This window comes from Gambusia affinis, linkage group LG06 (assembly GCF_019740435.1).
Source record: "Gambusia affinis linkage group LG06, SWU_Gaff_1.0, whole genome shotgun sequence".
In the NCBI taxonomy this organism is placed as follows: domain Eukaryota; kingdom Metazoa; phylum Chordata; class Actinopteri; order Cyprinodontiformes; family Poeciliidae; genus Gambusia; species Gambusia affinis.
In genome coordinates, this window is record NC_057873.1 from 22,609,693 (window position 1) to 22,628,334 (window position 18,642).

The window sequence follows — 18,642 nt, forward strand, 5'->3', positions numbered from 1 at the left end:
CAAGCCTATAATGCTGTACAATACAAAAAGGCGTTCAGTTCCAGTTTACTTAGAGATTAGTAGAGGCAGTGAGTCATCTGCAGGTAAGACGATACAGGTGACAAGATGACCGAGTGTCGTCTTGTCACCTGTACAACTAGACTCCCGCCGGGACGTATCTGAGCTGGTTTCATGGTCTTACAGATATACAGGCCCAATATACAGAAATGGCATAATGCTATCAAATAGCTCATGTTGGGTAAACCCCCTCCAGGCTAATGTTGCTGCAACAAGTGAGCTTGTGTAAGTGGCACTTTCAAGGATCTCCTGTGATGTGCAGGTCAATACCGTAAACACACTATATAGAGACAAAGACATTACGTGCTGTTTGACCGCTCTAGCTTCAAATGGAGGCAGTGTTTACACAGTCAACAATCCTCTGAATAGACCGACCCCAGCGTTTTCATTAGAAGCCAGATTGGATAAATTAATTTCCATTGATTTTTGTCTTCTTTTTTTTTTATTGTTGTTGTCTTTCATAGCTGAAGTATTAAAGCATAGCCACGACGACACCAACAAAAGCCCTGCACACAAGTGCTGTAATAGCTACTTAACAGATTAGCAGGCCAAGATATGGTGTGTGGTTGCTGTCAGAGAAAACTGTGTGTGTGTGAGAACGTGAGAGTGAGTCTGTTGAGGAAAGGATTAGAGCGGTGGCCAGTGCCGGCTGCTAATCCCCCACAGAGACAGAGCGGAGGCCGAGACTGTGACTAACTGGGCTGGATACTGGGAATGCTGTTATCACACCATCTTTGACCCTGGGAGGTGGACGGGTTTTATGAGCAGAGATATAAGGCAACGCATGCAGTTTTCAAATGGAAATGTGTTATCCAACACAGTCAACAGACAGGACAGTGAAGAATAACTGTGTTTTATTAGGATATAGTTTTTAGGGAAACACTTGTAGTTGTGTTACTGCGTACAGACAACGTAATATTTGTTGTGATCATTATCTTTAATTTGGAAGCTAAAATAAATCAATGTTATGACTGTTTTGTTAACATTTTATCCTAAAATGCTGTTTTTATTTTTTTATTAGTATTGTAAATATTATTTTTAATTTCTTTGGCTTAGTCTTTTTTTCTTGAAAGATATTTAGATTTTTAAAACATAAGACAATATTACTTTTTTAAAGTTGTTATAATAGAAAAATAAATACTTTATTCCAACTCTTGATTAGATTTGTGTCTTTACACCAGTGTCAATTTTTGGCTACCATTTAAACCAGTACGTTGAAGTGTTTTATTTTTATTTTAAGTTTTATTTCACCAGGAAATTCCCATTGAGATAAAAAAAAAAAAAAATCTCTTTTGCAAGAGAATCCTGGCCAACAACAAGATCTGCTGACGGGGAAAAGCTGTAGAGATAGCAGAGAGCAAGAGCGAGTACAAGCAGCGCCACATGAGATTGTGATTGACAGCACCAAGGCCTGCCTTCTGACTCTGATTGGTTGTTAGCATTGGGGGAAGCAATTTGTTTTCACATATTATCCGTCTCAAATTTGTAAAAAATAAAATAAAATAAAAAATTCTATAAAAGTTGCATACTGTTGCTTTAAGTGGTCCAATGTACGATCTGCATAATGTGCCAAATGTTTTTATTTGATTAATCATCAAAATAATCGATTTATAAAATAATCTTAGCCCAAATGAATGGCCAGTAAAGACTTTTGCCCAGTCCTTCAGATTCTGTCATCGTTCTAGATTTGGTAGTGATGTCTTTTATAATCGTTTTGGGAGCATGTACACAGGACTGAGTGTGGGTGAAGGTCGTGCAGCAGGACATGCTGTACTTGGGGCAGAGATCTCAGACCTCTACCATCACACATGAACAAACGCGTACACACACACGCTGCACCACCGCAGCGGCAACAACGAGGCCATTCTGAGAGCAGACGGAGAGAAAGAGAGCGGGGCTCACAATGGCAGGAGTCACTGTGAGGGAGCGGAGAGGCGCGGTGAAGAATGGGAGATGGATGCAGCGAGGGTCGACTGTAGGCTGTGAATGACTGAGTGGAGAGATGGATGGAGGCAAGGCTGGACGGGGAGAGGAGGAGTGGTGGTAGGAAAAAAACCCCTGAAGGCTCAGGAGGGAAATGGGCCAGAAGAGAAGAGGAGGAAGGGATGAATGGAGGGAAAGAGGAGAGTGTAGGGCGAGTTAGGAGAGGAGGTCAGACCATTTTTCTTTATAACAGTGAGACCGATACAGATTAAGGCCAACGTTCTCAACGCGCTGCAGGCTGCAGCCTTTATCTACATCTTTATGTACCACGGCCCTCGTTATGCTCATTCGTGTTCAAGTCAGCTGGAGACATAATGTAGGAACTGCAGCCTGGGATGAGGAGTTTGAGAACGTTTTGGTACGAGATAATGAGGCATCTCCTGATAAGCCAGCAGAGTGATTTGGGTTGTATTTACCCCAAATAATGTGGGTATTACAGGGAACTATAATGGCTTTTTATCCATAAAGTGGTATGTTTGTGACTTTAAGCTAAAGCATAAGTAATGAACACATTAACTTTTATCAGAAGTTTTAATAAAGTTCTTTATATTTGTAAGTAGAAGCTCTTTGTAAATGGATTGATTTTTTTTCTTTTTTTTGCCCCAACACAGGGTTAACTCTTTTCTGAGATGTTTTTAACAACATTTTACCTAAGATGTGTAGCTTTATCATTTTTCACTTTTTATCTATAAAACTGTGATTAAATCAAACCCTGAATCTTTTTTTCCCAACAAACTAATGTTGAAATTGCTTATTTAAATCATGCTGGAGTTTTCTGGGCAGCTTTGTTCCAATAATTTGGCTTTCAATTAGCCTAAAATGTTTGATATAGATATTCAAAGTACTAAGTTTTCCTTTTAAATTGAAGTAAGGCAAGTTTTCAGGTCTCCCCCTGAAAACTTGCCAAGCCAGGTGTTTTTGGACACCAAGGCAGTCATTCATCCAGCGGCCCGTTGTGTTTTTGAGTTAAAAAATGTTTAAAGTTGGCAGAAAATTTGAAAATATCACTCGATAATTATGTGCTATTGAAAGACTGCAGGATTAATACCTGATCACCAACTATAAAGTCTTAAAAAATGCAAACATTTTAAAAAGACTTAAATAAATGACTTAAGGGGGCACAGATAAAGCCTGGTGGCCCGCCAGGCTTATAATACGCTGAGGGAAACCCTGGTCCAAGTAAGGATGTTCTGATTTATACTTGATGCGATGCCCCAACTTGTTTTGGACATGTGGTTTTGTGTCTCCCCGTCTCAGTGTTGTCTGGTTCTGTTTAATGATTTACACAGACGCACCTTGAATAATGAACAGTTGAAACAGTAAGATTTTTTATGTCCCGGCTGCGATAAGTTTGTGCTAAAGGAATTTCGGAAGGAGAGCAAAAAAGTATTTATTTTCTGGTTTATGTTTATTGACAATATTTGATCTCAAACATCATGAAGCCTTTGTTGTTGCGATAAGAGTTTATGACCATTCAGATCGTCGTTCAGGACTTTGAACTGTTTTTTTTTTCACTGTGTGAACTTTGCCTCTCTGTCAGTAGGTTAGTTTGCCTCCCTGTGGGTGAGAGAGAAACCAACCCAGACGCTGACACCAATCAGAGACTCAATGACTGCTTTATTACAGATGAACACACACAAGCGCCCCTACACACACACTGCTACAGTACGGTCTCTTGCTGTCGACAGGGAATCGATTGGCCACCAGTAAACAGTGGGGACGCTCTGCTCTCTTTACTGGACTTGTCGGATAGCTGACACAGTTTTACTGTACATCGTTGGATAACAGGTTCACCTAAAAACTCTCAACCTGGTGTGAACCTTCAGCACATCAGCTGTTTTTACTGTCCTAATGTATGGTTTATACCCTATGCATGCCTGCGTGTAAACATCGCATTACATAATCGTGGCAAATTTGCATGAGCAGGCAGACATCTTATCATTTTTGACTTTCTAAAAAAACCTGTTTGCAAAGCAGGTCTGGGGAGCTGCTCTGAGTCAGCAGACGGGCCGAACGTATTAAAGCAGACACAGGTGGTGTGCTTCTCAGCGCTCGTTTGAAAGGTTATTTGCCATAAAACGTCAAAGGAACGAGGAGCAACTGGAGCAGAAAATAAGACCAAAAAAAGCAACTCGTTTTTTTTAACTCCATCGATTTTTTTTTTAGTTTCAGCTTGCAGAGGCAAAATGTTACAAAGCTGCTAATGCATAAACACCACATGACGCTAGGAACGGGTCCTGCAGGCAGAGCCGGACACGTCAGTGACGGGCGCAGCGGCGCGTCGTGGTCAGCTGGATGTTTGCTGGCCGTTGACTCTGCAGTTAGAGGGTCATTGTTGTTGGCCAGCAGCGCCAGCAGCAGCTGCCTGGCACCCAGAGAGCGGCGGCCCAACGGAGGGGCGTGTGGTCCGAATCCACGGACAATCTGCTGGAAGACAACGCTGGTTCTGACTGAAAGGTGTCAGAATAAAAATGGTGTAGCAGTTTGTTGTTGTTGTGTTGGGGGACCTGCAGAGCCACAGACCAGACAGAGGGGAAAAACTGTGAACCCTGAAGGACGCGGCCCGGTTCTTTCTTTCTGAGTAATTCAGGAGTGGTTTTATTAGCCCTACTTTGAGTTTAATGCGTTGATTCTGCTTGTGAATTCTGCGGTTTAGCATCTGTGGGATTCAACATCTGGAGACCCCAGCTCACAGCTTTGGAGAATCATTGTGGCCCTCTATCAATGCCACTCACGGCAGCTGCCATCAGGCAGTTGTCGTAGCTGAGCATTGTCCGTCATTTTTGACTGATGGTGTCAAAAATGTCTTGTCACAATCTGTTTTTACCGACAGAAATGATTGGTTGCTGGAGCCGGGAACTCTGTTAATGCTTGAATGACTGGGTCTGATTTTACCCACTTGCTAGCGTTGTAGGGCTACGAAATCTTTATCAGCAATAAAATGTTTTTAAGTTTCCTCTTGCTGCAACTATTATTGGTCAATATTTAGGACCATGGCCACGATGGACCAAACTACAACCATGGCAGGCTGCAATCCTAAAACACCGCAGATATCATCGTCGTCCTTCTGTTCTGTGATTGTCCAGGTTGAAAATCAACCAGAGAAATCGTGTTCAATGGGAGAAAGCCCAGACGGAGCACTGAAGGGGGATGAGAATTGAGAAGAATTTTGTGGGAAGTAAATAAGCAGCCTAGTCAAACATTTTCCTTCAGGATTTTCTATCAGAGAGAAGAATTTCAGCTTGTGCTCCAGGTCCAGGGAGGGAGCAGAGCAGCTGTTAGACCAAACCTGGGTGTGTTTATGATATTCTGGAGTAGCTTTACGCCAGATTTAAGGAGATCGACACCTTTCAAAATGTTCCACTTTTGTCTTGTCAGTAGGCAGAGGATTTTCCCAAGAGTCTTTGGGATCCTCAAAATGTTTTTGACAAATGTGAGATGGGACTTTGAGATCTTTTTGGTCTGCTGAGGTTTTGACCTTGCTTAAATCCTGAACTGTAACCTTCATGTAACCACTGTAACATGTGGAGCATTCGGTGCTTTAGTTGATTCTCCAAGAGTACTTCACTGCACTCTTGGAGTGATTTGTGGCACTCCTGTGAAAGTTCACCACTATTTCACGTTTTCTTGTGGACAATGTCTCTCATTGTGGTTCAGAAATGGCATTTTAACACTGTTTCCAGACTGATAAAAAGCCAGTCGCCCCTTCTGATCGCTTCCTGAATATTTTTAGATCAGCATTTTAACTTGCTTCATGTTGTCAGAAAGATTACATTTTTATGGTTTTTTGATTTTACATGTCAGACATGGAAAATTGAACCAACAAAATGTGATTAATTAACCATTTAACAATAGGGGATAATTAGGAAAGCAGTCATATTCTTAGACAGGACCTAAGGAAATTGAAAAAGGAAATTAACATGAGGCTAATTTGTGTGGCATTATTACGGTATTAATACGAAAAAAGCTGCAGTTCAGTTTCTGAACAAAGCGAAGACAGCCAGGAAGATGAGAAGACTGAAAGAAGCTGAAGGAATTCCCACACCCTTAAAAACTTCTCTCATATTCATACCACCCACACACACACACACACACAGAGATAGCTGTACCCTACTCGTACAGCTCATTTAATGCAACCATCTCTTCTGAAAGCGAGCCCGCCTGGTCACACGAATCTGGCAGCTGCGTTTGTGCAGTGACAAAGCTGGTGGCTGCGGGGGGAAACCGTGCAGCAGAGCGGCTCGGGATTAGAGCCTCTGAGGCCCGTGGTGGTTGGAGCGGGAGCCAAGCCGAGGTATCGATGACATGGGAGCGCACTCACTAAAGCCGCGCTATCAGAGCAGGAAAATCGAAGGATTTAGTGCTTCATTTTTTAAAACCTAAATGAAGTGCTGTTGAAATCCAGTCTCCACTCGTGATAATTTCTTTATTTTTATTTTCTGCATTTATTGTTTGTGTGCATGCATCATAACTTGAGCGAAGCACACACACATGGAGGGAGACAAAGACGTGCGGTGTGTCCTGCCAGGAAAAGGACCAAAGCTTTCCCTCCGGTCATCTCTCTTTACTTTGCGACGCTGGCATCTTTTCATCAGTGCATTTCGTCTTTCTCACACAGATTGTGTCTTTTCTTACCGTCTCTCGTCTCATCTTATGTGTTTTTTTTTTTTTTTTTTAACCTTTACTTTTTGCTCCTTTCTCCTAATATTCAAATGTTCCTCTTTGGCTCCTTCTTTCTGTAGCTCCCATCCCCCACCCTTCATCTCACACCATCACTGTTGCTGCTGCTTCATCCTGTCGTTTTGTTCAGTCACCATCCCTCTCTGAGTGACTCCTTGTTTTTATAAGCTCTGCTCAGTCAAGCTTAGCCACCATCTCCTCCCATCTCTGCTTCGTGGGGTGCTGTGAGTGTCGTCAGGCTGACAACAGCTGCAACAGCGGACAGGAAGGAAGGGGTCTGATGATTATAATGGGGTCTCTCTCTCTTTTTTTTTTTCTTTCCTAAATCCTGTCTGCGGTGTTCCACATGGACCTCGTCTAGTGCCTGATGACTTCTCATAAACCAGAGTGAAATTTTAACGTTTCATGATACTTAAGTTCATTTCAAACTCTGGTTATGGCACAAATATATGCTGACTGATCTACTTTAGATCAGTCATTTAGGAGGGGGGGGGGAACAGGTTGTATTTCTCTTGACACTGGACATGTAAATATCTGGCGTATTGACGTGGAGGTTGAACAAAAACGACGGAAAATGTCAGGGGGAAAACCTGCGGCGTGTCCCTCTGACCAGGACATCGGGACACGGGGAAAGGAAAGCAGAGGAGTGGATCCTCATAGGGGCATGAGGGCGCTCGGGCCTCAGCCGCCTCCTTTCCTCCCAGTCACGGTCTTGGTTTGTGACCTCTACACCTTGTTACCATAACAACGAGTTAATGACACAGCAGTCTGGACTGGATCTTTTTTCTAAACAACACAACTCAAATGTGAAAAAGAAACCGCTTTAGTGGAAGTTAACCGCCGCGGTTTGGGTTAAGACTGAGCGGCGTTGTGCCGCTTGGTGGCTCAGACATTTGCATGCATCTACTTCCTCCTTACTGCGACATGAATAGAAGTGGGAGCGCCCATCATCTTTCCAAGATGAAATTTTCAGCTTGGCTTTCTTCTAAGAAGCTCAAAATGAATAAAAAAAATGGAGATTGGAGTGAAAAAGTTAATTTTGTGCATGAAGTATTTGACTTTTTCTCCACAGTCTGAACGGCCCAATTCTGATCTTTTCTCCCCCCCACCCCCAAAAAAAATACAAAATTTCTTGCAAATATTTCTAAATTAGTGCCACAAAATTTGATTTTTAAAGCACCCCCTCCTGCCTACAACCTCCCAAAACAAGCGATCACAAAATCCTGGATGGACCTGGATGTTCAGGATTATTTAATATTAAAAACACTCACTGAATGCTGAAACTAACAGCTATTTATTGATGTTTTAACACTTTAATGGGTCTTATCAATACACTGTTGCACAACCGGGCCCTTAAGGAACATTCAGATTTTTGATACAGGCCAGAATGAAAATGAGTTTGACAGGTAAAACGACATTTGTTAGGCCTTTGTAAACATATTTCTGCAACAGGCTTGTTGAAGATGTTCCAGTTTGGATTGTCATCATCACTCCTCAAACAACACCTGCAGCTCTGGATCAGCTGATCCCTGATGGAAAATCTCTCAGCTGACAGCTCAGCGGGCCACGCCCAGAGCTCCAGCTGACAGCGCTGACATTGTTTATTTAAGGCGAGGCCTCGCAGAGAGATGGAGAGGAAGAGGGTGGCAATTTGCCTAGCCTGCTCATAGATGAAGTGGATATTTGTAGAGCTATGGTTAATCATCCAAGTCGGCTAAAAAAGCTAATTTTTAGCTATTTGTCGCCTATTTTTTCATTATGCATCATGAGTTTTTGGAGACTTGTTCAGAACTGGCATGATTCGTTGGGTTTTTTTGGTAATAAACCCTGTTCTGGTCACACTCAGTCGTCCTCTATCTGCATTCCTCTGCTGTGAGAAGTGTGTGTGGGCCGGGAGTCACTGTGTCACCTGTTCCCAAAGCACTGACTAACCAGCGCAGGGGATTATTAGTGAGATTAAAGTTCAAGTAGTCAATGGTCCATGGGTGTTTGAACATTTCCCAACCCTCAGACAGAGTCAGAGTCCAAGGATTTAGGGAGGAGCGGCGGTGGTGGCAGCAGCAGCAGCAGGAAAGACAAACAACCCGCTCTGCTCTGCTCACCGAGGCTGCAGAGTTTCTGATAGCTGATCAATACATGCAGTCATGTGGAAAAGTGAGGGCACCTCCATACACATGAATTACATGCTCCCATACTGATGTCTAATCTCTGAATCAGCCCTAGCTGATTTCTCAGCCTCAGTTTTTTTATTTAATATTTAGCTATTTGTAATTTTTCTCTTCACACCAAACTAAAACTGCCTACTTCTACTAATACTCGCCAAATGATTTTTCCACAGCTGCTTTCCCGACAATTAGGGATGCACCGGTGTGAAAATTTAGGCAGACATCGATATCAGACACAGATATTGCTGCTATGGCCGATAAACGACATTTACAGACATTGTATCTATTTCATTACCTTTTTGAAACCTTAAAAAAAAACCTGACACTTTCATTCATTCAACCATTATTTGATCAGGAAACCTATTAAGAACGGGTTCTTATTTACAATAATGACCTAACAAGGAAGGGAAACGTAGTGGGACAAACAGCAACATCACCAGTTGTTGACTTCACTCCCCGGTGCTACATCACTATCACATGACCAAACAAATACCAGATGACCAACCTCTTCTTTTGACTCTAAAAATACAAACAGTAACAAGGAAGTTAACATTGGTTGTTAATATCAGCCCAGTTTTATTCATCCGACCGATAAGATATGCTAAGAAACTACTAATATCGGCAGATACCGATGATAGCTACAGTTTGCAGAGTTTTCCTTTGAGTATGGGACTTTTCTGTGCCTCCAGTTTCAGTCTTGCTATGGAGTCTGTGGAGGATCGCAGCATTTGTAGACGTCCTCCACGTTAATCCAAAACCAGTCTGAACTGATCACTTCAGTGCTCTGAAGTTTACCACTTACTGTACACAAAATATCAATATGTCAAAGAACTGTCTGAACTGGTGCTCTATGCCAGTAATATATGTTTGGTGTTAATAGCTGCCTAAAAGGTTACAGGATAGGGTGACCAGACGTCCTCTTTTTCCCGGACATGTCCTACTTTTCAGACCTAAAAAAATGTCCGGGGGGAATTTCAAAATCGTCCGGGATTTTGGTCAACTGCCTCAAAATACATTACATAGCTTACAGTGCATTGTGATTACATTGCCACTCCGTTCCACTACTCCATTCCGCGGATTCTACCCCCCGCCAACAAAAAAAAGAAGTGTCCTACTTTTCAGAAACCCAAATCTGGTCACCCTATGGACCTTACCAGAGGGGCCGCTTTTCATTGGCTGATGCCCATTCTACGTGGTCACGTGGGTGGCCGTCTCACAAACACAAGCTTCTCGTTAGCTAAGTACAGCATAATAGCAGTTCTGATACAACGTCTACACCTTGTAGCCTGTCTGCTACACGGTCTTACTTTAGCTAAACAGATCAATATGCAACGTGTACTGTATCTGACACACACTAACGATTTTATTTTAGCAGAAAAGGCTTTGGACTAAACTGTTACTCGTGTTAGCCTCTCTAGCACCAAGTACAGCTAGTCAATCAACCATCGCTTTGTTCAGGGAAGCGCTGATTAATAATCCAGAAATAAATATCAAGCCTGGAAACTTGATGTCGTAACGGACTGAATGTTGTTTTTTTAACGTAATCTTTGCTCGTCTTGCGAAGCGCAGGTGGTTGCCACGGTAACAGGTGTGCTTAAACTACAAAGAGAGAGAGAGAGTAAAAAGGTACGAGTGGTTTTGAGTTGATCACCTGTTCGGGTTATTTTAACTTTGTTTACCTTTGCTGTGGCTCATTACAGCCGCTGTAGTTTCTAAACGTTGGACTAATTATCCTGTTCGTTTGTGACTATACGTCATTCATAACAAACATCAAATATAACAAATAGATTTCATAAAATTTTAACAAACAAATGGCTTCTTTACCTTAACAGAGCTCTTTGGTTCCTCCTATCAGTCTGTAGCTTCTCATATTGAGGTCATCAAACCAAATTTCAGATCTACCATAACTGACTGACTGACACCTGCTGGCCTCAGGTTTGCAACCAGCTTGTGACTGAAAAACCAGCAACCTCCTCCCAGACGATGACATGAACTTGTTATTTCCTCTGTCCATTGTAGTAGCTGATATATTGTGAAAATCCGGTAGAAATGATGCACTAATGGAGTCATGTTTACATAGAAACAATGCGCTAAGAGGCTTTGCTTGTGAGACTTGCGGTCACGTGGGTCGGTTGTGGGCGGAGCTTGGTAAGGTCCATTACAGGAGATCATTAAAATTTTCTGGTAAAGTAATTAAGAAACTAAAACTAAATTGTTTCATTGGTAAAACAAGAAATGCAGGCTAATGTAACTTTTTTTTGGGTTGAGATGGAATTAAATGTATTCTTTTTCCCCTCAGCTAGCTAGCTGCTTAAAGTTAGCTAGTTAGCTTGAAGTAGTCAACCCAAATTAGCCTTTAATTATTTGCTAGCCATATTTTATCCCCAACAGGATTACATTTCTTACTAATATCAAGCAGCACTAAATAATATTGTGATTTAATGTTAGCTCTAAGGTTTAGCAGCAGTCACACTCCATTGTGCTACATGTGTGGTTAGCAAGGGTCCTCTCAGCCTACTTTGAGGTAACATTTCCAACAGCGCTCATAGTGCATTGTTTAAAAGCCACGCTTTCCCTGAGGTAGGTTTTTTTTGGTCTTGTTTTCTCTTCCTCCTTTCCCTTGGAGGCTTTATGTCTACGTTTCAAAGCCGTCAGCTGAGCCCATACATGCCGATCTGGAAGAAACGCCGTCAGGAGGGAAAACCTTAGGGTGAATGTGTGAACATGTGCAGGTGGTGTTAACTAGCAGCACAGAGACAATCTGGGGGCAGCAGATGATGATATTTACTTACATCACAGAGCCACAGTGGGAGCTAAGTCATTCAGTTTGTTTCTGTCTGTGTAACTCGCTCCGTTTTCCTCCCCTACCATTCTTTCTTTATTTTTTTGTCATCCTCTGCTTAAAGTTTTTATTGTAAACGGTGTTGCTTCATCAAGCAAGCCAGGAATGGAGGAATCTTATGGAAAACATACCCACATGAGGATTTCTGTCTGTGTGGACATGTCTCCCTGCAGCTGCTGTCCACGCCAGAAAGACAGCTGTCCCCCTCAGTTATGACAGTATCTGAACAGAAAAGACGTCCCGAGGAGGACTGATGCTTGTTACCTCTGCAAATATTTTCTTTTTGACATTTTAAATGCTTTGTGGCTGACATAGTTTTGTCCAATGTTCCAGTGGTCAGAGTTGATTGAGAAGATGGATGGAGGTAAATGTCATGGAAACCTGTTCGGAGACTTGAGTCGAGTGCAGAGGTTCACCCTCCTGTATGCAACCACGCTAACAGCCTAAGCTAGAAACGTTTCAGATCAAGGAAGCTGTATGCGTTTCATAACAGACCTAAATTTAATTGAGACTTAAAATTTTATGTTCACCGATTTCATTCTGACTTATTTTTGAGCTGTTTGTGGAGAAATACCCCCAAAAACATTAAAATTGAAGGAAAAGATCCTGATTTTGGGGACTGTATACAAATGCACAAAACACCTTTTGGATTTTTTTGAGGTAGAAACTAAAACAATCACATATGGTTTTCCTTCCACTTTACATTTTTGTTCAACATTGTTATGGTCTATCTCATAAAATCCTAATAAAACGCGGTGAAGTTGTTGATTTACACTTGAATGTCACAGTTGCTGTTGCTTCGCTCCTTTCCGTCTGCCGTTCTCGTGCTGTCAGTCGTTTATCCCAGCTTGTTGTGACGACGGTTGCCGTTTTATTGGCCGTGAACGGACGCTCAGTGTCATCAGCCAATGATTGGTCAGACTTGAGTGTTTCTGCTGACCTTTAGCCCCTGGGACAGGCGGCAGAAGGAGAAGCATGAAACTCCTTACGAGTTGCTGGTCACCATGACAACCGGTTGTTTGGATGGGGCCGGGCGGCTCTTGTGGGACAACTGAAATGTCTCATTTATTTTGGTTATTCGGTAAAAGAATAATAATAAGAAGAAATGGACTGAACCATGGAACATGAAGGTGTTGGTTGAGGCGGCGTCTTCTTTTCAAACAGACGCTACAAAGTACAGAGTCCATTTCAGAAATTTTAGCCTCTATTTACCGAGATGATGTAATGTCACAACCTCTAGTCACTAAATCTTTACTCGGGGAGTTATGAATATATTTTTGACTAGCTCACAGCAGATCCGATGTGTCATTTCATGAGGAAGGATTTCTTATCTGACCACATGCCGATAAACAAGTGCAGCACTGATGATTGTAATTTTACCATAGATATATATTTATATATTTTTTTTTATTGTTTAAGCAAGCATATTTTCAATTTTTTTCTACCCTGAAATTAAGAAAGTCATTTTCCATCAACCTTTTATTTCAAAATGCACATAAAAAACATTGATGGAAACACGGCTTAGAAACAAAAAACGGCTCGTTTTCGACCAAAAAAGCATTAACTTATTGCAACGAAAACATCAGGGTGATTTTATTTGTTTGTTTGTTCTTTTTTCTCACTTTTAGAAGCAGAATAGACATGATGGAAGTAGAAAAATGTGCAAAGAGAGAATTTTAATGAAGCTTTTTCCCGTATCCGTCATTTAGTTTGGTTCTTCTGACTGATGATGAAGAGAAGATTGTAACAACTTAGGAGTCTGATGAACGATATAAGCGTTGTTGAAGCTGGATGTCAGTGTCTTCACTCAGGAAGCTTTTAAAACCTCCTTCCGCAGCTATAATATATAAAAACAGAGTGGAGGTGGATCTTGGCACCGAGTTGGCTAAATAAATAATTGATCAGCATTTCCTGACATGAGATCAGTTTTCTGTTGCAGAAACTGGTCTCCTAGCAAACCTGTGGGCAGAGAAAAGTAAAGAGCCACACCTTCCATCATGTGACACCGTTCCCGTGTGCATGTGTGTAAACAATAACACGGCTGTGTGTGTGTGTGTGTGTGTCTCCTTGTTTCACCGCCCTTTGCATATGCCTCTAGATAAGTGAGAGAGAGCTTCCCCCACCTGACTTCATGCGAACTGTGTGCACTCCAAACATTTCCATAAGCCGGCTCTCACACGGAAACGGAGGAGGAAGTCACACAGAGAGGGACAAAGACGGGGAGATCAGCTGAGAGTGAGACATTCAGAGGGAGGCTGTGCGCGAAAGTGACAGAAACGACTCTGAAACACAGCTGGACCATCGAAAACACACCTGGAACTTACTGCATACGGACGTAGTGGAAGCCAGATATAAAATATGCTGTAGAAATGACACATAGTCCTTTTTTTATTTAAATCAGACAGAAAAGTGACCAAAAAAATTTGTTTTTGGTCACTTTATTTCTATATGTTAAATGCCAGAATAATAATCTAGAAAAGCAGTTCTTTATTTTCCTAAAATGTAGAAGTTTTCATACATAATCGCTTTGTTTGAAGAGTTTCTTCAGACCACAGCACGTCTTTAACCTATTTAAAGGGGCGGTTTTATGTATTTTAAAGAAACATAATGCCATTTCATAGCATAATCAAGTAACTATGTTACCTTCAGTTGTTAGAAAAATGTTGTGCAAATCAAATATGACTTTAAAGAAATTTGACTTCTTAATTTAACACCCTGAGTTTGGGCCTCTGATCACAATCATTTCATTTTGTTCTGAGATCTGTACGCTCATTTTGCAACAAAATGCCTCCATCTCTGGGACACAGAACCCGTCCGCTTACAGAACATTATATTTTCAGGCATTTGTAGAAACACCATAGTACACATAACTTGTAAAGTTATTGTATTCTGGTTTACTCACTCATTCTTCAAGTCTCTTATTATTTTAACACTTTTTTTAAAAGCAGGAGAGGAAACTTTTCTGTGGTATGAACTAATAAAACCAAACAGCTCTTTTAATCTGCCTCCTCTTCCTTAGTCCTCATCCTGCAGCCGGTGGAGCGGGACGACCTGAGTGGGAAAACCCTGAAGATCACGGACTTTGGTCTGGCCAGAGAGTGGCACCAGACCACCAAGATGAGTGCAGCGGGGACTTACGCCTGGATGGCGCCGGAGGTCATCAAGCATTCTCTGTTCTCCAAGAGCAGCGACGTGTGGAGGTATCGGTGTCCGTCCGTCTGTCCACCATGTTTACAAGATTTGCAGCAATGTGTGAAAATTGTTTCCCCATGGAGTATTCAGTGTGGTGTTTGGAAAACCGCAAACTGCGTCCTTCCACTTCACCATCATGCACCGCTTTGTGTTCAACACCCCCCGTGAAACACCAATAAAATAAACTCAAAGTTCAGGAGATATGAAAAGTCACAGCAAGGTGTCGTACTTATGTTAAAACCATCACTGACCGCTTCGCTCTCTCTCTCTTTCCGCGCCTCGTTTTGCAGTTTTGGCGTGCTGCTGTGGGAGCTGCTGACCGGAGAAGTTCCTTACCGGGAGATAGACGCCCTGGCGGTAGCTTACGGAGTTGCCATGAACAAGCTGACACTCCCCATCCCTTCAACCTGCCCTGAACCTTTTGTTCTGCTGCTGAGAGGTAAGCAGACGCTGCCGGAACAGAGGGTGACCCCCCCCATGCCCAGAAAAATGTCACGACGACAGCTGGCTGTGAACAAGTAAAGACCCAAGCATGTGGAGAGCATTGTTGCAGATGTACGCTGTCTCTGTTTGAGGCAGAGCTTGTGCCTGTGGTTTTCCTTTACACCGGTCATCCAGCCTGACCTTTAGGGTGCATTCACACCAACCCTGTTGAGTTCCAGTCAAACTCCAGTTTGTTTGTCTGGAAAATGCGGTTCGTTTGGTGAGGTGTGAACGCGTAGTCGAATTCTGATGCGGACCAAAAAAGGGAACTCTGGTCCGCTTAAAAGCCCACGTCTCGTTTCAGTTAAATAAATTGACTGCAGTCCGCTCCAAAAGCAGCAAGTGCACTAAAGCGCAGGGCATTCTGGGTAAATACAACCAAAAACAAATTCAAGAGTCTGGCGTTACTGGGAGAAAGGGTCCTTTACCAGAGAAAAGAGAAATCCTACAACTGTTCAAATCTGACGCCGCTCCAGTTTTGTTGACATTTTGTAAAGAAGGAAGTTGAACTCCAGCAGTTCTTGGTGCAGCGCCACCACAGGTGAGGAGGGGAACAGTTTTTTTTCCCCAATTAGATTGCATTGTTTGTGAAGGCAAACCTCACCAGCTGAAAATGTAGCAAATGTTGCAATTTTGATCCCCAATCGAACCGAGTCTATCACTAAAACGCACTAAAGCGCCGCCAGTGACGTAGGAAAACCCTTGCTCACCATGACTGGACTGTCCTGGAGGCCTTTCAGCTTGCAGCTGGTAAATCTACGGTAGATTTTGTTGCATTACACAGGAGCTGAGGATAAGAGTTAGCGTTAGTCTCTCTGTAGGTTTACGTCTCCTAGGTCTTGCTCCTTGAAGCCGTTGTGGAGTATCAGCTGGCTCTTGTTTCACAGTTCAGTTCATCCCTGCTTAAATACTCACCTGCAGGATAAGCTTGACCTGAGGTGCTCTATCTTAAGCACAGGTGAGGAGGTTTGAGGACAGGCTTTAACTCTAATGAAGAAAAAGAGCAGTTTCTCCTGAAGCCTGTGCTTTTTGATCCATGCTCATGCTTTAATCGCCTCTCCTGTTCATCATGTCTCCCGCCTCCTTTTATCGACGTCAGCATCCATTTAATTCTAGTTTATTTCATCTAATAAACAAGTACCAGCTGCTATTTTCTATTTTATTTGAAGCTTTACTTGTCAAAAACTGCTCTTTATTAGACTCTCTTTGTAAACCTAACATGCAGCAGATGTTCATGTTGTTGCGTTGGACTGATCAGTTTGTGGATCTGTGTTCATTGTAGGTATGCAGCATGTTGTCTGTAACTCTGTCTGTCAGGGTTCTGGCTCATGATAGTCGCCATATGCTGCCACCATCTTGCCGCCTTCCCCTTCCTTGTTGTCTGCCGCGACTGCCAGGAATGAAAAACATAACCAGTCCAACCAGCCACCGCTCTGTGTTTGTGCATTGTATTGACGGCGGGGCAGTGGGACTGGGTCTCTGAATGCGATTTGGATTTCACTTGGTTTACTGCTCAGCGCTTCACTAACGAGCGATACAATTTCTGTTTGTCGTTTTACCATAAACATGTAAATTTAGAGCGCAAAAGAGCTGGAAAAACACTGGCTTTTAATTTTTTTTATTTTATTTGTTTTTGCATAAATCATATTTTGCCAATAAAAATGCAGTGATTATTTAGCAAAGTAATAAAAATAATGACTTAGGCCATTATTTTAGGAAGGTAACAAGATATACCGGTGTATAAAAAAATAGAAAATGAATTAAAACAAAACTCACGTCCACCAGTCCACAAGTAAAGATCACATTACTAAATGCACAAACTAAACGATTATTCTGCTGCTTAAAATGAGCAGGATTATGAATGTGTCTGGTGTCTATTTAGATATTACAAGAACATTTAAAACATTTCAAAGAAGCAGAACATCGTCACACTGAAAAAAAAAAAAACTTAGGAGGTTATCGCATTAACAAAAGAATATCATGTACTTTTAACTAAATAATTTCATGTTTCAAACAAAAACGTGATACAATCATGTTGGATAAACAAGAAATTCAACAACTTCACGTTTATGAAATTTAATCATGTTGAGATAACAACTAAATTGCCATTAATCTTAGTCAAGTAAATTATTTGGTCCAAAGCGTTGCAAATTAGTTGGTCTGGCTCTTTTAAATTACATTGGGTCCAACTATAGTAAATGAGTTGAATCAACCTTAATAAATTAAGTTGATCTAACACATTTGCTTTAAATAGGAGTAACAGAATTACATGGTGCTGAAATAAAGCAATCAGGTGGAAAACCTTTCCATGATTTTTTAAAATGTTCATCCAAAGAGTTATTTTTTTCAGTGCAGCGGTCATAAAGCACGTTGGTGACATTTAATCTGAAATGGATGAATAAATAAAGCCGCCACATCGGATGGCAGCAGCTTCTCTCACACCTTCCTGCTGTAACCGTCTCCACCTGTCAGAGTGCTGGAGCGCCAACCCCCGCGGCAGGCCTTCCTTCACCAGCATCCTGCGGCGCCTGCAGGCCATCGAACAGTCCTCCATGTTCCAGATGCCTCTGGAGTCCTTCCACTCGCTGCAGGAGGACTGGAGGCTGGAGATCCAGCAGATGTTTGATGAGCTCCGGGCCAAGGAGAAGGTGAGGACGGTGAAACCAGCCGACCTGGCACTGCAGAGCTGGGAAGTGCATTTACTCAGTTACATTTACTTGAGTAAGTTTTTTGAAGGAATTGACTTTTTGGAGTATTTTTGCAACGCTGTAGTTTCTACTTTTGCTTGAGTAATCCTATCATGAAGCATCTCTGCTCTTGCTTGAGTAAAATTTCTGGACACTGAATGAAACACAAACATGTTTTGGCCAGAAATTCACCCGACAAGACTCACATCTGCAGATTTTGTTATGGCGTCCTAACTTCTTTTTTTTTTTTTTTTATCAAAACAAACTGATTTAGAAAAAAACTATTTTGCCTGATTTTATATTTTGTCACTTATGCAGGGTGAGCCATAAGTTTCCATAAAAAAATAAACATTTTATATTGGACAATTGTTTTTTTATTTACCGGTATATAATGTTGTGTCTCCTTTGTTTGGAAAAGTGTGGCTCACCCTGTATAAATTATTGTCATTTTCATCCTTAGAATACCAAAAATGTTCACTTATCTTTGTATTTTGATCCATCTGATGATAATAAATATTTAATGATTCATCCTTGAGTAGACTTTTTTTCTTTT

At 41.8% G+C, this 18,642-nt stretch overlaps 1 protein-coding gene across 1 annotated transcript in view; it reads left to right on the top strand.

The window, feature by feature from the left end:
• map3k10 (mitogen-activated protein kinase kinase kinase 10) overlaps positions 1-18,642 on the top strand; it is a 35,501-nt gene that overhangs the window by 10,247 nt on the left and 6,612 nt on the right. Inside the window, exons 2-4 of the mRNA XM_044120725.1 lie at positions 14,747-14,927; positions 15,210-15,358; positions 17,875-18,050. Of these exons, the coding sequence (XP_043976660.1) occupies positions 14,747-14,927; positions 15,210-15,358; positions 17,875-18,050 (506 nt within the window). The remainder of the gene's footprint in view (positions 1-14,746; positions 14,928-15,209; positions 15,359-17,874; positions 18,051-18,642) is intronic.